This window comes from Falco naumanni, chromosome 5 (assembly GCF_017639655.2).
Source record: "Falco naumanni isolate bFalNau1 chromosome 5, bFalNau1.pat, whole genome shotgun sequence".
In the NCBI taxonomy this organism is placed as follows: domain Eukaryota; kingdom Metazoa; phylum Chordata; class Aves; order Falconiformes; family Falconidae; genus Falco; species Falco naumanni.
The window spans coordinates 82,587,968-82,613,645 of NC_054058.1; the positions used below are offsets into that span (position 1 = coordinate 82,587,968).

At 37.5% G+C, this 25,678-nt stretch overlaps 1 protein-coding gene across 3 annotated transcripts in view; it reads left to right on the forward strand.

Annotated features, from left to right (window-relative positions):
• Positions 1-25,678, forward strand: part of CPED1 (cadherin like and PC-esterase domain containing 1) — a 155,040-nt gene that overhangs the window by 108,880 nt on the left and 20,482 nt on the right. For all 3 annotated transcript variants that reach the window (XM_040595745.1, XM_040595743.1, XM_040595744.1), the window contains exons 17-18: positions 19,120-19,237; positions 24,017-24,153. In XM_040595745.1, the coding sequence (XP_040451679.1) occupies positions 19,120-19,237; positions 24,017-24,153 (255 nt within the window). The remainder of the gene's footprint in view (positions 1-19,119; positions 19,238-24,016; positions 24,154-25,678) is intronic.

A 25,678-nucleotide genomic window follows, 5' to 3' on the forward strand; every position in this document is an offset into this window, starting at 1 on the left:
GAAAAGCTCAAGGCTTCCTTATTTGTAATAAATAAAAGAACAGTTTCAATTATTGATAATATGGTTTATTTAGCCACAAAAAATGTTGTTCTTAATGATAAAAATTGTTGCGTATCATATTTTAAGCCTAGATAAGACTTAAAAAATAACCATAGGAATCTAAAAATATCAAGTCTCCTTTTTTGTGGGTATGTCCTGCTGGCAAAAGCTATGACAGACCAAAATAGCATTAGCCTTTACTATGCAGCTTTGGTGTTTTGTCCAGATAGGTGAAATTGTGATGTCCTTAGACAAGGGACATTTTCAGAGACCTCTTCCAGGCACAAACCCAGGAAAACAAAGTCAGTGCATCACCCACACCTTCTTTAATAACTCTTTCCACTAGGGTTTAGGTTGGGAAAGAAACTCTTTACTCCCTGTTCTGTAGGTTCAACAGAGTTTGAATGCCTGACAGGCCAAATTAAGGTGAGGCATTATAGACCAGGCTCTGTCTGACAATTTCAAAAATAAAGACAGAGACCTCTGCTAGAAAGAACAATCTTTCAGAAAAAAAACCATGGAGCATCATAGTTGTTTTGTCCTACTTTGATAATTCTGTGTTTTGTGGACGTTTTCAGCAAAGAGCAGATGGAAAACTCAATAGGAATTTGCTATTTTTTTCCAGTTTTAAAATAAGTTAAATTAATAATCATCAGCTTTAGACAGGAGCCCAGAAAAATATTTAAATCCACAAAAAAAAAAAAAAAAAAAAACCAAAAAGAAACCAAAAAACCCCAACAAACATGAAAAAGTGTCATATCTTCAGAATGTATTTTGTTGTTCTCTTTGAAAGCAAAACGTTGAAAATAGTACAGTTTTCAGTTTAGCCTCAAAGCTCTGGTTTTCATTATTGTGGCTTGTTGCCCACTATTAACTGTTTCCAAAGACCATTTGAAGCTCTTATGTTCTTTGCTTCTGCTACAGGTTGTGAAAGAAATTGCTGTATATTGTTGCCCATTAAGTTTTATATTTGATATGCTGTAGAAAAAAATGTTAACAATATCTTCTGCTACCTACTCTTTTGACAGTAGAAAAGATGAGGACAGTAGAGTGGATTCCCTCCGTGCTTTGTAGCAGGCTTAAAAGAAATTTGTTTGTCAATGAGTTGCCGGAGAGCTGATACGGTAACCTAAGAGCTACTGTTTTCATTTCTAAAGGGTGCTCTGGTAATTGACAGCTTATGTTGACCCTCTGTACTGAATATTTTGCTCAGTCTGGACTCTGCAAAAATGAAAATATGGTGGTGGGATGGAAGGGAAAGCCTTCTGTGAGCCAAGTAGTTTTCCCAGTCTGTACACTGTGGATGGGATCCATCTTACCTTCCTTTTCAACAGTGTAGAGTTCTACAGCTGAGCTTGTTCCTTTGGATGCCTTTACAAACAGCTGGGAAAAAACGGCAGTTTTAAGGCATAGTTCAGCTGATCTGTTTTGAATATCTATTTTAGTTGTCTGAGTGGCCTGTCTATGATGTAGTGTCTGTGTTTCAGCCGTTAGTATTTGATTAGATGAAACCTATCCTGTGTAACTTGTGTCCTGAGCGATCCTGATAAAATATGTGTGCCAACTCATGCATGCAAAGTTCTGTGAGTCTGGTGTTCACAGGAGGTAGGGAATGTGGTACAAACTCCTTGAGCAGGACATTGGTTGCATCCACTAGCACGTGATACATGTACTTCAAATCTGCTGTCATAACTGTGGTACCACTGTATGACTGCTGAGTATCTGAAGATGGATATGCTGTTCAGAAGTTAAAGACTTGCGACGTGCTGGATATGCTGTATACATATATTTCAGCAGAATGAAAGCATATGTTCCTAAACGATTTGACCTGTGTCAGATCTGACTACCCACTGAAAATTCCTAAAACTCTTACTGATACAGGGTTAAATCTTTATAGAGGCAATGTGATTTTTTTGCACAAAGGTTTGTTTTGGAAAAGGAAGTGAAAGAGGAGAAAAGGGGAGGGGGAGGGGAAGAAGACTTATCATGAAGGAAATTGAACAGCAAAACCACTTTCCCTATAATAATTTTATTTGAAAGTATAAATTTATGGGTTCTTTTTTTACTTTTTCTTTATATGCCTTGAGGCTTTACCCTTCATCCAGAGTTTTATCATATGTTAGGAATGCAATTTATAATTTAAATAAACAATAGAGAAATAAATCCACTAGTTATAGGACTGAAGGCTCTGTCTTTAGTCTTTATGAAATAAAAATTCAAAGTGTTCACCCCTCAGCTTATGAAGTTATAAAGCTTTGCTCCAGTCACATACTTTTGTGACTGTTCCTTACCTTTAGGTGTGAAGGACATTATTACTTGTTCAAAAACAATAAAAATATAAAAGCTGATCTGTAGATATTTTTATTTATTTTTATTATATTGTAATACAATAACATGAACGGCACAGCAAATTAACATACAGTATAGAGGTTCAAAAATGCACTTTGATTTTCTTCTCGTTCTTTTGAGTTCTCAAGTCCCAGCCTCCCAGTCTGGACTCTTTCAAAAGTGTTCCTTAACCTGTAAATACTAAGCTTGAAAGGAGGTAAAAACCATCTGGAAAAGTCTTCTTCCTGGAAAGAAGAAAAAGATGGATGGTGTCTAAGTCTTAGGGGTCGGTGTCTGTCAAGATGGAAAAAGCACATCATACGCTTAATTTTGGATGTGGTTTTGACCCTTTCACTTGCCAAGGGTCTTTAAGAAACTTTAAGAAACTCAGAAACTGTGTCATGATAAGGACCTGGAGTAATTCCATCCCACTTTACAGGAGCACTGACTTTGCAGTAACTTTTCATGGGATCACCTTTGTTAGGGGGATACTTACCGTAAGTTCTCTCTGTGCCCAATGGGCACTATTCTGGTTCGTGCAGAGGGCTATTAACTTTTGCACGATACAGATCAGCTTCTGGAGGTGCATCTCTCCATCCTTTGACTAAAGATGGCTTCATCTGATGTCTCATAACTTAAAGGACAACTTTAAATAGGGATATGGGACAAAGCATCAATTTACATGCCAGGTTATAAATGATACAATACTCCTGTGTCAGTAGGTAGTCTCCGTCATAAAACATAGTTAAAAAATTTAAGACAACTTTGGATTTCATAGTCACCCTAAATATGTCCATATTTATCTCAGTTCCCTATATTTGTAGCGTGTTTGAAGATCCCCTGAACAAAATGGAGAGAGCTGTTCATCCCTGTCCAAATCTGAGCATCTCTCTCAGATGCCTAGGCTAGAGCATTAGTCCCTCAGAGCCCTCAGTAAAGTGAATGGAGAAAGGCAATCCTACAGGGAGTGAGTTGGAGAACATAACCCATGCTGCCCACATGTTACAGAAAACAGCTTTTCTCAAAGTCAATACCAACCCTCTTCTTCCCCTTCTCAAGGATCAGAGGTCATGATCGCTTTCAAAATTCAGAGTATAGATTAGGTGATGAAGAGAGAAAAGATGTTCTCTGAGCTTGTACTCTGCCTTTCCACAGTTTTTGCAAACTGTCTTGCAGCACTTGCCTTCTGAGGAGAGCCTGAGGAAGATGGTAATTTTTAACCCAGGTTAAAAGGTTTCAGGGAGAGTTAATAGCAGCATTCCTATCTAGAAGGAGATTGCCAAGAAGAGGAAGCCAGGCTCTTTATGAAGGATGTGCACAGCAGAATAAAAGCCGACGGTCACGAAGTGAACCAGGGCAGTTTCTGACTAGGAACATGTAAGGGGACATTTCTCACTTTGAGGACAGTCAAGCGATGCAGACTGCAGAGGGGAGTTGTGCAGGCCCCATCCTTGGAGGTTTTCAAGACCAGAATAGACAAAGCAACCTGAGCAACCTGGTCTGATCTCATAGCTGAGTCTGTGTGGAGCAAGAGGTTAGATTAGAGACCTCCTGAGGTTCTTTCCAACAGGAATGATTTCTCGACTGTGTGATTCTGTGAACTATATAGAACGGGAATATTTTTGAGAGATATAAAATAAATCAGATGTGCTTTTTGACTGTGGCAAATCATTATGATGCAAAAGATTTAAAGCTATATATGTTAGTTTCTATAAATGATTGGAAGTACCTTTTCATTTTGAAATTCTATCATTTGACATCTGAATACAAATTACAAAATATGAAGAATGTTACAACTGTAGCATTTAAAACACAGATGAACAAACCACCGCCTCAAGGTAACCCATTTCTTGCTTTATAAGCCAGAAATACTTGTGGAAGCATCATAATGTTCCAGAACATTACACTGTGCAAACAGATCTCTGGTCTTACTTGACAGATGTGGATCAAAAACATGCGGTCAGACAACCCCTTAAACACTGCACATGTGGATATTGCAAGCGGCAAGTTATTCCAGATAAAATCACCATAAAGTTACGACTAGCATGTTTTTGCTCCATTTTTCATTTTTCTGACAGTATATCGTGATTTAACATTATGGTTTTTTGATACCACTAGTGTCTGTGTGAGGAAAGCTTTGGCTAAGGATCTTGTACTTCAGAAAAGAAAGAGAAGCAGATCTGAAGAGTTGCTCTGTCAGAAAAAATAATTATGTATGCGAGCTGTATCTGGCAGGGTACAAAAATGAGTATTTGGGGATCCTACAGCTGGCATTAGCTCCTGGCATTTGAGGCATTCACTATTAAGCATTGTGAAAGGATAGAGTTTACTTTTGGAACTTGCTGTATTTGCTGAGGAGAGGTGCTCGTCAGCCTTGTGGACCTTTGAGATAATTGCACTCAACAGCTGCCACTGAGGTCAATCAGAAGACAGGAAAAAAGTATCTTGGGAAATGTCCAACTTGTAAGAACTGGTTGTGAATGGCACACTGCCGGCGGGCCACCAGCACTCATAAATAATGATAGCACCTTTTTCATTTGGCTTCAGCTCAGAACTAACTTCACAACTTCAGTCAGTTACTGGAGGGTGAAAGGCAGAAGACTGAGACAGCTTTCTTGCTTTACAAGAAATGCCTTACAGCACATCCAAGTCTCATTTACATGAAGCTTCGCTTTTGCACTCTGGTAGAGTGAAGGGGTTTGTACGGGAAAAAGCAGAGTCATTCCCAAGCCATTGAACTTGGCAGGGTGAAGGCCATTTGGAGCTCTTGTGTGGGTTTTCATAGCTGCATCAAAGTCATTTGTTGGACCTGTGTACCTTTTTGTTCCCCACTATGCTAGATACTGAAGTTCATCAGCCTAGAAGGAGTTTATTTAATCACCATAATCTCTGTGTTGTGGTCTATTAAGATCAGTCTTTGTATGGACATTTTGCAAAATGGTAAGCTAGAATTTATCTACTCCATACTTTCCTCTTAGTTCACTGCAGAAATGCAGTGCTTTCAGACTAGCAGCAAATCTTGAGTTGTTTCCTCCTATGTTATTTTTTCAGCATAATAGAAGGCAGGTTTAATAGTGCAGGATAGAGGCATTTAAAAGTATTTCCAAGTATTTTTTAGCAATTTCAAACAATTATTTAAGCTATTATATTCAATTGCCATAACATGGCACATCTAGACAGCTGTATACCCCAACAAAAAGGTTTACTGTTCATTTAACCCACATCCTTCTTTATTCCCTTTCCCCTTTCTGACATTCCCTCCAGCCTTCCTGCTGTCTCATATTGGTAATATGAAAAAACAATTGAAAAGAAAGAAGAAGTTTTCAAACATGAATACTTTTCTAGAAGTATCCTCCCCTGATTCAGTCATGCAGAACTGGCATTTTTATGAAAGAAAAGGGTATTAGCAGCTGAAGGGTAAAGATCAGAATCAGCACAGCAAGATTACTCCACATCTGTGTATTTCTATAAAAAAAGACTGTAAATTTATACAATCTGAACTGTTGTCAAACATAAAAGTCTGTAGAAAGGATGTGGAAGGAGGGAATTAAAAGTAAGTAAAAGCAAGATGACAACATCCTTGCACTAACACTTGATTTAACCTTTGTTAGATCACTATCAGGTATCTAACATAGATTACAGTATATAATGGTATCTAATATATGCTATGTCACAATACACTGTAATCTAATATTTGCTGAAATAGCTCTCTTCCATTATCTCAGTCCTTTTACATCCTCAAGCCTCATTTGAACTGGAAACATTTTAGTTTTCTGCAACAGCCAAATTTGCTGCAAGGCCAGGGTCTCAGTGTCCACACTAAGTTCTGGCAAGCCTTTAAAGCCAGATGGAAGAGAGCTCGTACTGGAGGGAATCTGAGATGTGTGTTTGATTCAACATTTGTAGTGGTTTTGAGTTACTACCGGGCAAACACTGTAAAATTCCTATTGCAAGATATCCAGTACCTTACTGAGGAAGAGTAGGAAGGTGAAAAATAGCTGGTTAACGACTAGGAGTAAGGGCAGGCAATCAGCCAGATTGTTCATCTGTCTAGGCAAAAGTATTGAAACAATAAGATCATATTCAACCCATGGTTTTAGAGCTGCTCAGAAGGCATTGCCTGGGATCAAATAAACCCATCAGTCACAAAAACAACACGTGAGTTGTAATGTGGGAGGGTTTGCTATGGGATGTGGATGTACTAATGCCCACTTTGCTGAAGGAAATGTTCCACATCTACAGAAACCTGTATTTACAGCAATTTATTTTATTAGAGGACACAAGAAAGTTAAACACAAAACACCTTATAGGCTGACTCACAATCCATACGAAAGCTGGAGGAGTCCTTAGCTCTATACAGAATTATTTCTTTGAAGTGCTGAATCTTGGTGAGAGTAGGTTGGGACACCACCTTGGCCTGGAACATTGCCCAGATCCAAGTTTAGCCTCTGTCCTTGCAAGAAAAACAGTAGTTAACACGTTTCTGACATTTGGGGGAGAACAACCTGCATCACTTTGATTCAGTTATGTTTGTAGTGTTGCACTGGCTGCATTATTTGCTTCCTCATTGCTCCCCAGACCTGAAGTGAATCACAGAAAACTTCCAGACATCTCTATTAGGCAGAGCAAATTGTTGTATAAAACTATTTGTGTAGGTCAGGGGAACTTAGGTGATTAGTAAGCTATAATTAACTTCCTTAATACATTGTTGATGAAGCCTGAATTTCAATATTTTTTTTTCTATTTCCACTGTGCTGCATCTCTGTGTTGCTGTAATCTCAGCATTGACCAAAGCAAGGCATCAGATCAGCATCGCTTATCATGCCTTGTGCAGTAAACATTGTCACTAAGCACATTATTCAGTCTTCAGAAGTAATTAGTTGCTTTTTATGAGGGGGGCTTTGTTCAACTAGTGGCTGCTTGATTACTTTAGCTGAATGAAAAGGACATGCAGTAGTAAATTACTGCAAGCAGGCTGTTGGAGAAAACGGGGCAAATTCTAGCTTCAATCTGCTCATTTGGAACTAACTGCATGCAATCTGTTCCTGTCCATGTGTGAAAGCTACCTGCATGCAGTCTGCTGTCCAGTAACCCATCAAGCTGTAAGAAGGCTGCATTTTCAGTCTGCTATGCACCAGAAGGCAAACCTTTAATCAGTATCTTTTGAAAAAGATCATGATTAATAAAAATCCATGAAATTCACTTCTGTGATTATAGTGGCAAGTGTGCCGCAAATTCATTAGAGTCAATTTTACCCCATTATAGTTTAGAAAATAAATTACTACATGGCCAGATTTGTAGGTGTTCTAGGGAAACAAATTTGCCTGTCTTACTCCTGTCTCCCAGCTGTGTATATTAAATGCGTATCTGGGGATATGTAAAATTTAGTGCTGGACATAGCTGTTACACAGCAAGGAAAATACTCTAACTCAAAGGTTCTTCTGAATGAAATATGTATTGATTTTCAAAGGCAAATTGGCCCTTCATTGCTTCATTATTGTCATGGTAAGCCACAGTGTGGTAAAAGGAAAGTATAAATGACAACCAGATACTGTCTATAAATACATTTATCTTTTCTGTTTTGATAGTCTTCATTGTGTGCAATGTCCAAGAAACTTTAATCTCAGATAATGTTGTCTGATTTCCTTTTAAGTATTGTATTTTTACTAAAGCTTTTAACTGAAGAGGAAGAAAGGAGCAAAACCCCCACTTAAATCTTTACATTCTCTCACTTTCTTTCATACATATGGAGTTAAAGTCATAGTCTTCCCTTCCCTTCTGCACTTCTGTGGGTTTATAAAGAACCTTCTGCTTATAAGTGGCTTCAATTTGAGTTACAGATAGTGTGGAATGGAGACCTATCCATGCACTGTCCATCTGCCCTGGACATTTGTACAGACACTTTCTCTAGTGTCATTTACATATTCTTAGCTTTATCCCTCACATTTCGTTGTGTATGCAACAAGAATCTAAACTTTACATCAGTAATAGATATTTCATAAAATATTTGCTTGTTACAGTTAGAAAGATTTGTGTAAATGCTCTCTTTCTAAAAATATACCCTCTCAAGGTCTTTGAACCTTAAACAAATAGCCTAATGTCTTAATAAGAGAAGGGTCTGACATATGGCCAGAAAAGCCTCAGAGATGAACCCTTTATCAGACATGGGCCCTTCGTCAAAGGCCACCTCAAAACCACAGCCACATACAAAAGGTTCAGGCTGCTCTTGCAGGGATGCTGGCCGCTATGACCTGCCTCCCACTGGGCTGCTGGGAAAGCACAAGGTGTTAGGGGTCATCCCTGCCCATAATGGGGGCATTGCAACAAATGCACATCTCTTTCACACGCCTCTTTGCTTCTTGGCACCTTTCAGGGGAGGAGCAGTAGTTGCTGAGGTGGCCTTCCACAAAATGAACACCCCCAGGCTCAGGCGCCCAGCGGCACCCCCAGTGTCCCTCTGACTGTCTATACCTGGGTGGTATTTTCAGTGCAGACTGGGTATTGAGCAGACAAACGCTTTGTACCACTCTCACTGGAGAGCAATCTTAGGTCCTTTCACCAGGGGTATTGCTTTTCGAAGAGGAGGGTTTCAGCTCTTGGGAGTTGACTTGAAGGACTCAGGTGTTCATCACAACTGCTCTCAGGATCTGGCCCTGGGTGTTCACTGGAACACCATTAAAGACAGCCAACATCAAAGCACATGGCTGCACAAAGCTGGCCGTGTGCTTGCGCTCTTCAAACGTGTGTCAGTGCAGACTGTAAATATGCAAAGGGAAATACCTCCCGTTGTCCACCAGATACAAGCGTGCTTTCCGTTAGAATGAAGCTTCCACACATGTGTGGACTCTGCCTTTACATGAAAGGCACAAACTTACTGGGTCTGGGAAAACAGTTTCAGAAGTCTTCCACTTGGTGTTCCTGAGCCTGTGGTAGTGGATTCCTCAGTGTTCCCCAGACCATGCATAGCTCTGATGTGTATTCCAAAACCTCGTATGCCACAGAGAACAATTTCTGGATAAAACAGCATGTGCACTAATTCCTTAAATAAAAACCATTTTAATTCACCCTGCAGCCAACATAACATAAATAAACTTTTCTGTCTTTTTTTATGAATATATTCAGTCTATTCAGGTTTTATTTCTTTAGCTTGGTTTCTGTCTACTTTCCCCAAGGTAACAATGCTCTTGAAATCTTGCTGTCAGTCCATCCATGGCTCACTAATATCTTTTCAGTCCTTTGGGCCAATTTAATCTCAATTTAGACTAAGAAAGGAAATCCTGACATTCCATTTATTTATTTATTTATTTTAAATTAGAAAAAGAAGCAAAATCAGTGCTGCTATTGAACCAGACTTTCAGAACTTAGTTCTTTTGCATCCTATTTGGCAGTCACCAGAGAGCAACCAGCTATTCCTCATTAATCATTTGCTGAAAAAAATCAGTATTAAATTCCTTTTCTCACGTTTAAGGGATGTGTGGGAGAACACAGGAAAATCATTTGGGAAGAGAGAGATTTAAGCATCCTGAGGCCTAGGGAATTACACCATATTCAAGCAGCGTAACTAGGCTCCTTATTTATTGTGTAGGGAGGATTAGTGAGGTAAAGCTGGCAGAGAAAGGTTTAATTTTGCTGCTTTTTTTTTTTTTCTAGTAGAACATCTGACACAACTGGGGCAAGCAAGCAAATACAAAAAAGTCCTTTTCTTTAAATTTGAAGTGAAGAGTTCAGCTTGTAAAAATAAGATTCTTCACAAGTCAGCACAGTTATTAGGGAGTCAGAGGTATTACCTTCAGAAAATCTTATGGAAAGGCATGTATCTTAAGTGTACCTTTCTCTGTGAGTTACACATCCAGTTGGGGTGCACAACAGCTTGTCCTCCAATTTGAATTGCCATGTCTCTCAGGGAGCTAAGTACCTACTTCAGTCAGTCCTTTCTCACGTAAAAGTTAACAGGGAGCATGGTGGTGCCCCCTCCCTCCAGTTTCACCCCACAATCTTTACACACATCTAGCCTGCAGGTTCATCGGGTTCAAGGCTCTTTACAAGTCAGCATTTAATTGTATGTACAAAGCCAATGCAAACAGTTTCCTTGGGAGAGACTGAGACAGAACTGCCCAGAATAGCCCACCGACTGGAGGGAAGACCTTGGGAGCTTGACCTGAAATCTCTGCTGCAAATCAGTTAAACTTTATTTGCTATATCACAGGGAAATGTTCTACCGTGCAGATGCCAGTCAGTGCTTTGTGCACTGCACACTCCCAGTGCCATGTGCTGAGAACACAGCATCAGCTCGAGCACTGCCGGGAAAGGGATTTTGGAACTCTCTTAGGGCTAGGGGCTGACTAACACAGCTCTGCTGACTATGCCCACTAGAAGAAACTTAGGCACTCGGGAGGAGGGTGGCAACTGAGTGAGGGTTTTGAGATGACACATTACAAGCGTGAGCAGTGTTGGATGGAGGTTCAAGTCATCTGCCCAAGCTGATGCAGAACATAAAAAGCAGAGTTATGAATTGGACCCAAATATCCTAAATCTCTCCTTGGAATCTTAACCTCAGTATGCCCCGAGCCCTAAATAAAGTTAATATATATGTATTTGCAAGGTCTACAGGATTTTGTACTAAAAATAAGAAAGAACTATTTCTGGTATGGTACACCCTGAAACACTGAGTTCAAATCTGCAAGCCTTGCTTAATGTGAAAAGCAGATTTAACAGGAGCTTTAGTAGATACACAGCTCACTGGACCGAGTCCTTGGCTAGCATGTTTTTTCAATGCATTGCATTCACTGTCGGAGTATTTCAATTTCAGAATTCATGAATGAACGGTAATGCTTTTCAACTCATTCTTTCAAACTTTTTCATACTTTCTGAATATGGTGATATCGGTTCAGTGTAAGAAGTTTTGCTGTGTTTTTCATGGCTGTGATATAAAGGTTTTAGTTTAAAATCAAAGGGACAAGGCTAGAACTCAAGCACCTCTTGCACATAGGAAGTTGTAGAGTATAGATCTCTGCAATATGAACTGTGAATGTCATATACCATGAGCATGGGAGGGTAGGAAAGAATGCTCCTTATAAATAGCCACAAGGCTGTGAGATTTCCCAGCTAATATAGTACATTTTTTACCTAATTACCAGGGAAAGTAGTCAGGGACACATTGGCACTTAATTGTTCATTTAGTTATCACATAAAATATTTACTTCTTGCACATTCAAAGCATATGGTTTATCTCAAGCTATTCCCCATTTTCAAATAGTGTACTTGGCAAAATTCAAGGCAATTCACAGTCAGAGCTTGCACTGGAAAAAGATGGGAGGTGCGGGGGTGGAGGTGGGGCCGCAGACTAAGAGTAGGTGGGAATCCAAAACTGATACAGCTTTAAAGTCTCCAGGTCAACATTAATGTCTCCCTTTTAAAACCACACCTGAACCTAAAATAGCTGGTTTATCTTCATTTTGAAGGAGGAAGAAACACTAAATTCTTTTCATTCCATTTTTTCTTGCTTAGCGGTTTTAGTTTGTCAAGCATACAAGCTGGAAATGGTCACTGTTCTTGCTTGGGAAAAATATCATTAATTACATTAGGAAAACTTGTTTGCTAATAAAGCAGTTGAAAAATCTATGCAGATGATAGCTTCAAATATTAAAAAAAAAGAAAAAGAAAAAGAAAAAGAAAAAAAAAGAAAAAGAAAAAGAAAAAGAAAAAGAAAAAGAAAAAGAAAAAGAAAAAGAAAAAGAAAAAGAAAAAGAAAAAGAAAAAGAAAAAGAAAAAGAAAAAGAAAAAGAAAAAGAAAAAGAAAAAGAAAAAGAAAAGAAAAAAAGAAAGCTGTAGTTATCTTCAGGTACAGTTTGAAGCATTTCCCAAAACTTATGTTTACAATATTCTATTCTTAATGGAGTTGGATCTCACATTCAGTTGTTCTGCTTCAACTAACTCTGCTGCATCTCTAAGCTGTTTATAATCATAATTCACAAGTGTCTGCTAGAATAAAAGTCATGCTTTTTAGCCCTCATGCGAATATTTTTGTTCTGTTGTTCATAAATGCAGAACTTTGAACTATTGACTATTTGGGAACAGGAAGGCAGATAATCTAACTGACATCGTGTGCAGCATTAAACATGATGTAAAATGGAATTGAATCAAAATCCTTCATAGAGTGAAAGGATTATTTTATAGTCTCCACACACATAAAATGTATTTAAAATAGTGGTATGGAACTTGCAATATTTTCTCTTTATAAGTAGATCTTATTTCTCAAAACAGTTTCTTAGCTTTCTGTGAGGTCAGAATTCTCAGTGCAGAGGAAGCCACTTTGCATCTGCTCTATTATTGTCAAGATAAAATTTGTTTGTCCCTATAATCTGTACATGCTTTGAGGCAGTTGTCTTTGTAGAGAGGCATCTACTGGCATTTTCAAATGCTCTTTAGCAGATAGTAAAAATACTGCATAGATATGACATTCTTCCATTACTGATTAAAGCATGTGACATTATTCCCCCAAAAAATTTCTATGCAGAAGTTTGCAATTCACAGTATGCTGGTATTCTTCAGACAAAATAATAAGAATTATTGCAACAACATGAATAGCGCTAGTAAGAATTTGAAAGCAATTTAGACTGATGACTGCACTTTTTACACATTTTAAACTGTTCTCTGATGTCTTCACCATGCCTTGACAATATGGCCCATATCTCAGCTTTTCATATCATTCCCAGTCTCCTACTGATGTCTGTGCACTGCATGTTCCAACCCTTTGAGTGCCCAGACTCCTTTTCTAAAGTGTTTTTATGGCCTCTAGCAGATCCGTGTGGAACTGAGCATATCTTAATGGTTTTTTGTGACAGTATTATCCCATTTTTGCAGATGGAACACATTAGGTTCCTTACAAAACACAAGGGTGGCAGTTTCTTTCCTTTAAAACATAGCTGCAGCACATGGAACCATTACTCTATCAGTTTAACCCATTAATACTATACTCTCTGTTTCATGGATTTGTCTGTCTTGACATAAACAATGTCTTCACCTCTGTCTTAGACAGTGCTTGATGAACTATAATAGTCATTGTTTCCCAGCCAAAAGCAGCAGTGAACTGAAACTTCTCAGGAGACTGTCCCTCTCCTTTTGAGAGCTTTCTAGACCTATTTCATACGTCCACAAGTTTCAGTTCAGTCTAGTTAATTTGGGTGTTGAACTGAACCAGCCTGAACCTCTGAATCTTTGGAGGTTCATCTATCACTAAATAATGCAGCCAGACAGAGGGAGACAGTTGAATAGAAGTCAATATGCCAACTGTTCCTTCATTTATTACTGCCATATTAATAAAGTTGATAGAGTGGAACTAATCCATCTGCTCCCAATTTATTCCCTAGCAATAAGATACAATTTCACTATTTCATGAGCTCACTCTTCAACTAATTTTATTAGAATTCCTTCCATAGCATCATTTTCAATCACTTTTCATCCCGTTTTAGTTATGTGTAAAATAGTAGAAAAAGATGGACTAAAGAGACATGAAAGGATTTAATGAGAAACTCGGGTCAGCTTAAATAGAACCAGATTAAATAAGGTTAAGTCAATGAGCCTACAAAGGCCAACAGAAAAGCATTCAAAATCACCTCTTTCACAACAAGCTTGGTTCTGTTGTCTCAAAAATGTAAACAGTCACAAGAAATAAGGCAGCCCCGGCAGCCCCATAAGATGAGGCAGGGCTGCGGTGCCTTGGAGGAGGTGGCTGGGTGACCTGCCAGGCTGACGGGCGATGCCGGCCAAAGGACTGCAGAGTCAGAGCTCAGTGGATGGAGATGTTTCCTCCCTTCTTTGCCAAGGGAACAAGGTTTGTCTCATCTAGTTCCCAGACACACGTGGGCTCTGGGTGTTAAAAAGATGCAGGATTTTGGTTACATGTTGGTTTTATGCAATGCTGAAATTAATTTCTGTGAGCTCAGTTATATTTCTCTTGTTCTTTAGTTTAAAACATTCTGACATGCTGATCCTTCATTAGTCTGGTAGGGACAGGCTTCCAGTGATTTGGGCTGGGTCCAATTTCAGATGTGAGTACCTAAGCAGAAATCACCTGGTTTTCAAAATGTTGAGCCCACCATTCCCATTGACCACTAGGGATTTTAATACAAATGTAAGAATGACTTTTACTAACAAAGCTGAGTGTGGAGCCTGGATACAGGCATCCTGGGTGGAAGTTTCCAAAGCATGAAATTAATTAATATAAGTCTAGCTCCACTGAAAATTACAGTTTCAGCAACAGCTTTGAGTGGACAGAGTTGGGTTATTCCAGAAAATTCTGAAAATCCTACCTTCCTATTTTAAAATGCCTTTCTGAGCTGACAGGTAGCAGCATCTGTAGATGCTAAAAGTAACTTTTTTGTTGTTATGTGGTGCTCTGTTACTCCTGAAGCACCAACCGTTCAAACACAGATGGACAATTTGTCACTATTTGATACAAGCTCTCCCAGGAAAGTCATGGGCTTCTTCTCTCCTTTTAATGGCTTATGCGGTTAATCTATAGCCAATTACTGCATTTTCAGTGTAATCATTCTTTTATTATGGTGGAGGTGATAAAAAAAGTACAACAGCAATTAAAAATCCATTAATAGTTAAGTTAGATCTCTTAATCTAAAGCATAACTGCAACTACAATGGTATTATGTATATGACATTGATTCCATGGTATTAGCTGCATGAGTGCAGATCATCTTTATAATGCTTTATAATGCTTATAATGCTATCTCTCTCTCACACACAGATCCATATGATTTGAAAATTTTGGATTTTTTTTATATTTATGTACACTTGACTGAAACTATGTATGTATATGCATATGCATAAGTATATAGTTGAGAGGAAATACAGTGCAGTTATTGATAGCTGAGCTAAACAAACAAAATTCTTATCAAATCAGCTGTCTAGACTGTAAATAAATGAAATTACATATGCATGAATAACACCAAACTAGTAATTTGAGAAAACTGTAAACTAGCAGGTTCAAAAATCTGTGTGACCTCTTAAAGGCCAAAACTTTGTGAAGAATCAAGTTCACTGTAGTGTGGTCTGAACAGAAACAATTCTCATTTCACACAGCAGATAGACTCCAGAAATGATCACTCTCTAAGTATCAACTGATACTGACTGAAAGCTATCTAGATGTACAGAGGAAAGCTTTATTCCTCTTTTATTTGCTAGTGTCCAGAAAATCTTTGGTAAAGATAAAAGTGACTTTACTAGTGAAATGCCAAACCAGTCTTATAAAGAGTTGATTCTAACTGTGCATTGAAGTACGTAATGCAGGGAAATTTTTCTTTTGATTCTAATCCAGACATTTCAAGGGCCTTTTTATGTCTGCCTTCTAAAAGTGAAGGTTTGCAGGGCAACAGACACTGAGCAAGAGCTATCATTTAAGTTTACATGTCTGGCTCTCATCTTTGCCATGAGTGATCTTTTGTAAACATACTTAAGATCACTAGATGTTTCATCTTTGGGCAAGGCAAGAGGGACGTCATGTCACTGCAGCACCTGAAGAAAATTTTAAAAACCCGCAGGCAGTTAGAAAAGCCCTTAATGTGCCATTCATTGGTGGAGCTGTGGGACATCTGTAGCTGCCACAGGTTCATTTTGCACATTATATTAAATGTGTCAATGATGATAAAGGATTGGTCTCCCACAAAAGTAAAGATGAAACAAATAAGGCTTGTTCAGTGATTCACAATCCCTCATGACCCTTTAGTTTCAGATTTGAATTGCATATTAAACACAGTGTTAAAATTCATGGTTTGCATACTTTGAAAGCACAACAAAGTCAAAGGGAATTAGTGATGTAGTTTGACCTGCATATTGATTGTGATTAGTAATAAACCAGCCACATGAAACTGTCGTTAATGATATTGTCCAAGGAATGCAATTAAAATCAATTTTTGTTTGTTTAAACACATACCCTGGGCAGAGGTACGAACAAGGAAATCCCTGTTAAGTTATTTTATGGCACTGTGTTGAGAGCAATGGCAGCACGTTCAGGAATTTCGGGCTTTCTTGTGAAGTCCTGTGCAAATTGTTTTACTGCAAGGTAGGAGCTTTCTGATGTTAATGTTAGTTGAAGTAATACTGTCAAATAGCTGTACAGTGTGTCCAGACCTACAGACTCCAAGACAATATCACAGTTTAACAGTAGAAGATACTGTACCATTCATTTTGTCATAACAGCTTTCCCTAGTTATAGAGCATTAGGCAGAGAACAGGACAACTGTACAAAAAAATTCATACATATCTACCATTTCTCTGACTTTTTGTGCACAAAAATGACCTTAACCCTTTGAAGTCAGTGGGAAGATTTTTTCTTTATTTTTCCCCCCACCATGGAATTTAATGAGATAAGAATAATTGTGAGAAAATTATTTCACTTTGGGTTTTGATTTCATAATCAAGACACACCAGTATTTACTAAATCAGAGGATAGATTCATATCTTCATCTGTATCAGTGGCACATACCCTACTATCAAGTTTTACCTTGCCAATATTAGGACATAATTGTTGTTTGTTCATTTGTCTAATTTAGGCATAGCATCCTAGATGTAGCATAGTTTCATGGAAACAGCGAATGACATTACATGACAGTCTCCAGATTAATTTTAGTATCATTTTAGAAAATAAAAATAGGAATCAGCATGCTTTGGTAAAGAAAAGACCAACAAAATATTTTTTTCTTTTTGGAGAAATTACATTTTATTACTGGTTTTGGTTACAAGAATACTCCTTGAAACAGACACACTCCAGTAAAAGTGTGTTTCCATTTGTGTAGTTTGTTTGTAACTAATTAGTAGTACTAAGTATATGCAATTCTTTAAAAAGGCAAATTTTGAATTATTGAACATTACCATGACTAATAAATATTCCATTTAGCCAGAAATGGCCACAACAGCATTTTTAACACAATATTTTATAAGAAAAGCACATCAAATAATAATTGCCAAGAGTAATTTTTCATATTTTCTCCTTTGTCATAACATTATCTTTTTCACTGTTTCAAGTCTCAGGTTTATAGCTTTTCAGGTTTGGTGAAAAAAAACCCTCCTTGTGTTCTGGTCAGCTTATCACAACACAGAAATAGGGGGAAGACAATGAAATATGAGGTAGCAGACACTGTGTCTCAAGCTAACATGTACTCCAGAATGCTCCTATCTTCTGATGAAACAATTGGCAATAGCACCCATTAGGGCAATGCACTATGGAGGATGAGTATTTTTGCAAAGTAATTTGAGGAGATTCATATGAACTAATGTGGATAATGGACTCTGAATCATTCTAAACTCGTTACAGTTGAAGGAGAAAGGCATTTTTGGGATGTAACTCATTTTATCCTGAAGTGCACCTCTAAAACAGATTAAAAATGTCCTAGGAATGCTATTTCTCTGCAGAAATGAGAAAGGCAAACTAGAGTGAGGAGCTCATGCAGCCGTATATACTGTAGATGTCTAAAATTACCAAAAGAATTGTCCAATGTTACAAATGCTGTGATGTTACTTGTATCTTACCAGTGGCTGCTTGAAAACTGTAACTGAAAGGCACGAAATTGATATAACCCATTACTTAAAATGTAAGAATCCATATGTGCTAAAACTTATGGTTAGGAATCACTATCTGGATATTTCATCTGAAATTTTAGGGAGCTGGGGGCACCTCTGCCCTTCCATATAGAATAATGTTCAAGCCTTCTAAAAGCAAATAACACTTTTCACTTGCAAATTTTAAGAAAGTTAAGTTAAAATTTATCTATTGGTATTCCAGGTTGTTACTGTTAATTTTTTAGGCATCTGGCAATAACTAATTTTCATATATGTTTTTGCTAATGCCTATAAAATTTATCAGAAATTACAAAATGTGAGAAATGCCTTATGAAGTGTTTTTATAGTATAAGCCAGTGCATTAGCAGTTTCATGTTATTTACTACATTTTGCTGATTTAATATCCAGTCCATATTTCTGTATCCAAGTATAAACATAGATAAAACATGTATGTGTTAATTATTACTCTTAGTGAACTCTTCTCTAACTAGAACAGGAAAAAAGGTCAGATTCTTTTCCATGAAAAAACTTAATTAAAAGATTATTGCTTTTAAACATAAATATCTCAATTATTTATGTTAATCTTATGGTAATGTCTAATGTTTACTATGGATTACATCTCACATGAAGACTCACAAGGAGATTATATTCATAGTTATATTAAATCCTTTCCTTCAGTAGCCCTACTAAGTCTTCGTAACTGCTCTACTAGTTCAAACATTTTCCCCTTGAAATTTTGGGGTTATCTTTCTCTTTTCGTTTATACACCTCTATCTCCTCAAGCTAATTTGGGGTGTTTCATCACAGAAATGTATTCTATATGACTGCAGATATGCATGCAATATCGCAAAGGGCAAATAGGTAGAGATTGTATGATAAGTAGAGACAACATGACATTATTTGAATGTTATGTATGTTTGCCTTAACAAATTTTCTTATATCTTTAGCAAACGCAGTATCTTGTACATTCATTGTGGATTGGGATAATTTATTATAAAAGCATTGTCTGAATGGAGAAAGGATTCTATTTCTCATATTAAAAATACATATTGAAGACCAAAGGATGAATGAACGCAGAACCAAACCCAAATAACTTTTTTCCTCTTTAAATGTCCTTGAAGAGGATTTCAAAGTCATATGGATGGGTGCAGTGCTGTCTTTCACAGATTTCATTTCAATTCAGGACTGTGGATCTCGAATTCGTCCAGAGGAGTCCTGTGGCTTGCAGCCTCTATCTCATGAATACCTCTTAGCAATTTCAGAGACGATGTTTAAGACCTGTGAAGCTGGGGACACAAAAGGTTTGTACTTAATCCCATTCTGAAAATTAACTCATGCACTTCATCGAAGTAAAACTGAAAATTATGTTTCCTCTTTTCTATGAACATGCACTAACCTATTCACAATAAATGTAACTAATAACTCATAATAGTTACAGATTTTAAAATCATGTTAATTAGTTTGTGACAATTTTTCTCTAAGAAGTTTCTAATCAGTGATCCACCACTGATTGAATTATTGTCATGTAGCCTTTAAAATGCATCGAACCCAAATATTTCCATCAAAACAATTTAACATAAAAATCCTTTATTGTAAATGGAAGGGATTATTTACTCAAAATAAAAATTAGTTTTAGAAAAAGAACACACATTCTGATCCATTTGAATTTTATATTTCTTCTTCTATATTGGAAACACAAAAACAATTTACAGTTTCAAACAGTTACTATTTTTAATGTATATTTACATCTTAAAAAACAAGATGGACAAATCAAACATTATAGAATAACCGATACAATCAAGACATCCTTTTGGTTTAGTGAGAATCCAGACTGCAACAGACTGTCAGACAGATATTAATGTTTACATGGTTTACAGTTTACAGCTGCATAAAGATTTATGCAAATGTACTTTAACAAATCTGAATAATCCACAGGACTATTCAGGTATGCAGCCTTATTCATAGTTTAAGTTGTTGCTGGATTAGACAATAAATAATTCTGACCATTTCTTCATTAGACAAATGAAAAATAACTCAACGCTCTTTTATGGTCTACTAACACAACTGTATTTTTTATCTTGCCATAGATAGAGCAGCTTCTCACCACAGTCAATTTCAACAAATTCATGGGATAATCAATACAAAGTAAAAGGAATGCGAGAAATGCCTGAATGCATCACTTCATGTGAAACAGAGGCACACATTAATTTTTTTTTATCTGAAATGAACACACAAAGGAGACACTGTGGTGCCTAGCAGTGTATTTTGATCACACAGCAAATTGTTAATCATAAAGAAACACAACCTATGCTACGCTACTACATCAGGACATTATGTGTGTATTAGTTCCTGACTAGAAAGCCCAAACCAAATCCATAGAAGAGTCCTTCTGGGGCAGACAGTCTGTTTCTCCTGAAATATAACATGCTTCTTTTGAATATATAACTGCATCTAGCTAAGTGAAGCTGAATATAAAATATCTTTTACAGCCTTATTGTGAATAATATACACTATTAAAATGGAAAGAAACTTCAGGAGATGCAGTCTCAAAGGACAAGTATATTAAACAGGGAAGAATAATTTGTGCTTATAAAGTGAATTTGCCAAGAGGTGTCTAATGAGCCTAGAAGTGGGGTTTGCAGTATCTGGCAACAAGTGACTGTATAGTTTTAATGCACGTCACAACTTCCAACTGGAACTGGAAAGCATGGCTTTTTGCGGAAAATCATTCCCAATTTGTAACAACCTAATGATATCCTAATCCTGGCAGTGAACGTTTTCCTAACACATGGGAGCAATTGCACATTCCCAGCTAAAGCAGCAACACCTCTTTTACTTCAGTTAAATTTTCAGAGGAGCCAAGCAATGCCATTTCCTTCCAGAAGAATAATCAAAACTTCTGCAGAAGTAAGGCAGCATCATACACTGATCTTACTCCAGGGTACAGCTTAGTTGTATAGTGATGCTGAGGTGCTATCCCAGCAAAAAGTATATGTGCTGGCAAAAGCTTGTGTTTGTGCATACACAGGCAGAGGCTGAGACAGAGCAGCAGAGACAGAGATGAGATAGTGCAGATCAGTACAACCAGGATTTCATGTCTCATTTCCAGTCCTTTGATGCAGTGCAGAGACAGTAGTTCAGGTCCTAACCAAAGGCAGAACTGACTTTCCTGTCCTAGTCACCATGGCATTGTTCTTTGGAGGAAGCTCAGCACGTTACCAAATAGGAATTTAACTTACATGATTTCTCTTTCTCCTCTCCCCCCCAATATAATTTGGAATATTCAACAGGGGGAGTTTCTTTCCATCTTGTTTATGTCATGGAATGAATTTATGATTTTCATAGCAACAAAAATCGTTTTTCCTTCAGAAGATTCCCTTTGATTCAATGGGGTTTGAACAAACCAGGCTATCATAGGAAGATTAGCTCTTGGTTCAGTATTGCTGTATTATCAATAATACAGAAGTCAGCAACCATTAACTGTGTGTTTGACTCCTCATGAGAACCCCAAGTTGTGCTAAATCCCTGCAGGCGAATCGGGATGCTGCAGTCTGTGGAAATTTGGTTTGCAGACAATTACAAAATCTGGTGGGTAAGAGATCACAGCTTCACATCTAATGCTCTGCCTAGCTGCTGTGACATGTGTTTCAGTTATATCTCACTTCCCATACTTTCTGCAACTGTATCCAATTTAACATAATTGTGTACGAGCTCTCCCTTTGCATTCAACAGCTATCTAGGTTTGGGTCCAGCAGAGACGTGAATGGCTCTGCTGTTCAAGATGAGTGTCTCCTTCAATTACAGGGAGAATATTTCAGCTTGGACATGTCTATAGGTCTAAGGCCATTTATTCTGTAGCATAAAAATCGTGTCCTTTTAAAAATATTTTTACTTTTGTTTTTCATACATGCAGCTAAAAGCAAAAGGAAAATATATTTATATAGACCATTCATAGAGAAAAAAAAATTAGTCTTAGGGTACCAAATAGACACCAAAAATAACAGTAAACTTGCCATAAATCCACTATAAACTATCTTTAGCATCAGCTTAGGTTAAATATTTAAATTTTGAGTTTTCAGTTTAGAATTTTTTTCTTTTTATGTGGATAACTGTTCAGCACTGTAGAGAAACTGATTTTGATCTTGAAAGCAGAATATGTGTATTTGTGACTATGACAATGGGAAAGGTTGAACCAAAATAAAAGAGGCTGAAAGAATAAAAAATCCCATCAAATTAAGTGTACAGCCTTTATTGGTTAAAATTTCTAACTTTAGGTTAATATTTTTTGAATACAAGATAAACAGTCCTAATGAATTATTTTAAAAGTTTATTTCTTTTAATGCCATTTTAGGTGACCAGTTTTTGGGAGCACTGGCAATGTTTAATCTCATATCTTAAGCAGAAAATTTATGCATGCAACTGATAAACTGCCTTAATGAACCAAAAATCTGGTTTACTTTCACTCTTCCTGTGTAAACCTTCTACTTATAGGCTTTCGTAAGACTTTTTTTTAACCAATTTTTATTTTTTGAATAGACTAACAGCAACTCGCTCTTTCCTGCTCTCTTTCATTGAATCATAGGTGAATTTTCCTTTGCCTGGTAGAGCCAATGCCAACTCTTTCAGCTGAAGCACCACAAAATGCAGATTGAAATGATGCTGAAAACTGCATTGTGTACTGCTACCTTATATAAATGGGGGGAAAACAACTCATAATTGCAATAGAAAATAAGCTATATTTCTAAACTAATATCGATTGCAATTTTTCAGTGTTAATTGTCTTATTCTTTTTATATCAGATTAATTTTAACTTTTAGTACAACCTTATTTTTGAAGGTTAAGAATGCATTGACTGTTGGGAAATTACGATAGGAAAAGTTCGTAACTGGATTAAAAATGCATAAATTTACACACATCTATGTAAATTTAAAAACTGCAACTATTCTGTTAGCATTAAATGTCAGTGCTTCCTATAAGCATGAGTTTATCTTCATATATCATTGTCCTCTAATTTTTTTTACATTTGCCACTAACCTTTAGTATATGCCAAAAATGGATCTATTTTTTTCTTAATATAGCGAGAGAGCTGGTGAATATAAATCAATTTCAAAGAAGCTTTTCAAAAGGTACTTATCACTTTCAGTTGCCAAAGTTTAAACTTTTATTGTTCAGCTGTTTCAGCTCCTCAGTATTTATTTTATATAGTTCTACTTTTTTAGTTTATTATGTAAAACCAGATCAGCTCATAAATGTCTGGAATGTTCAGGAAAATATTCTATAAAATGAGAGGTCTCAGATGTTGTAGACATTGCCAGAACTTTCATGTATTTGGATTGAATGAAAAATTACAATGTCGGGAAAAAAACTGCTCAGTTTTCATATAATTTTAAAATAACTACCGCTGCCCAAAACAACTTTCCCATAATTTATGAAGAACTCTGCAGTAGTGGGAGTCTCTGAGTCCAGACCTCAAACCAATCAACCATTCTGTCCCTGCTCTGTCACTCAAAAGGCACAATGCAATAAAAGGAGTTTGCATGGCACCTGTTGTGTTAACTGAGACCTTGCACTTCTCCGTCTCTTCATATCACTGCTAGGAAGCTAGGAAGGAGCCTTCAGCCTTCAGCCCTGGATTGCAAAAGGGCTGCAGATGGAGCTGAGGGCAAGATCCACACGTGACAATAGAAATCTTGGAGAGCCAAGGCATGCCTGGCCCCAGGGGTGGCCAGGAGGCAAAAGGAAGGGCCAGTGTGAGGAAGGGTTTCACAGTGGTCAGCACTGGTGGCTACAAGAAAGAGGAATTGTCTAAATTCAGCCCTTGGTTCCCCACCTGAGCAGAATATTCAGCTGGAACAGAACCTCCTACTCCAGAACCTGGTTATCCACTTTGCACCTTTAGATAAAGGTTCACTTTAACCCCTTGCCACAGAGGAAGGAAATAATCTCTTCAAAGGGTTGGAGGGCATTTAATTTAGTGAAAGCCCCCATGACAAAATGCTCAAAAATACTTTGCTTGCTGTATAATAAAGCTACTAACAAAAATACAGAGGAGGTGCTGACACCCCGTTGCTGTTTTCCAGGGCAGTGGATCGTCCCTTGCCTCAGCTGCTCTGACAACAGGACCTGTGACTGGAGAGAAATAACGTGGCAGCCCCATGGCTGCCAGTACTCGGTGCTCGCCAAGCCTGAGCTCCAGCGATGTATGGAGGGCAGAAAGGTATGTAACAGATTTGACATTTTTATTGATTTTTATTTACCTGGGTATTTAGTCTCCTGAAGCTTTAAAAACACTGTTACGACTGATGTGTAAGAAAAATCCTTTTATTATAAATGGGAAAAGATTCAGATGGAAAATCCACAGGGACAAAAAGAACCACTATCCATAATTTAGCTTCATATGCAGACACAGTTGTCTGCTGCCATTTCGCATAGGTCACACCAGTGGAGTTTCAAGATCTACGGTGTATGTGGTTACCAGTTAGACCTGCAGTGAGTACGTAAGAACTGTAAATGGAGGATGGATGCGCATTGCTGTCACAGTTTGTCTCACACCTGACATGCAACTTGGGTTTCTTCTGCTGCATACCTAATGCATGGCGATGCTTGTGCACACTAATCTTACCAAGTCTTCTTGCACATTCTTTTCTTGTAGTGAAGCTTCTAAGGTGATTGCTTGGAAATACAAGGTCTTCTTAATAAGCATGCTATGACTGTAAAACTGTTGAGAGAGAGCTCTGATCTGAGGCTCAGGTACCTTACTGAGGATACAAGTATCCAGAAAGTAAGTAATTAATTGTTCTAAAAATTTTTATAGTGTATTGCCTAGGTAAGAAAATAGTAACTAAAAGCAGAATTTTGATAAAATCAGAGACCATTTCTATATAGGCAAATACAAAAATAATAGTCTTTTGATTATCATTTCCTCTTTCTGTTCTGCTGATTTCTTGTCCTGCACAAAATCCTTCATTGCCATTTGGCTTTATTTTTGCCTGCGGTTTTCTCCATTACTATAGAGCTGTGGGTTTCTCCTCACATATTTTTATTTTAAAAAATCATTTATATGCCAAAGAAGAAGCTTGATTTGCTCCTCATGTACAAAACAAGCACTTTTGGATTGACCACAGCAAAAAATACAGAAGAATGTCATAGTTTTGCTTTGGTCTTTAATTTCCATAGACATCAGGCTGCTGCAAAAAGCAAACATGCTTTGGTCAGACAGTTGATGGATATCAGAGGAACAGTATGCCGCTGTGGAAGTGGATTGCCAGGGTATTGCTGGGAGGATTATGCTGACATTCCCACCGCCTCATTCTGATCACTCACATTCCCCAGTGTCAAAAACAGGACTGTGTTAAGGGTCCATTAAAACCAAGTGTACGAATTGAATGTTTGTGAGCTTGATTTCCTAATTCAAATCCCACTATGTTCTGACTCTCTGAAGTCACTGATCTGTTCTAGTGCCAGATGAGAGCCAGATCCTATGTGATCTACATTAACACCATGCAAGAAAAATCTCTGTAAAACTAATTGCACTTGTTTCCCATTCTGCACCTTCCGCAAAAGTCTTCTGTCATTGCCTGATAACCTTCACTGCTCTGTAGAAATCTGCTGAATCACTCCTGTTCCTTTTACACAGATATCTATGTAACTCGTTTATTGTTTTAAAGTCATAACTTAACACACGTTCCCCTTTCAGTATGTTTCTCCTATATCTTCCACTCTGATGTTATTTTTGTCATCAC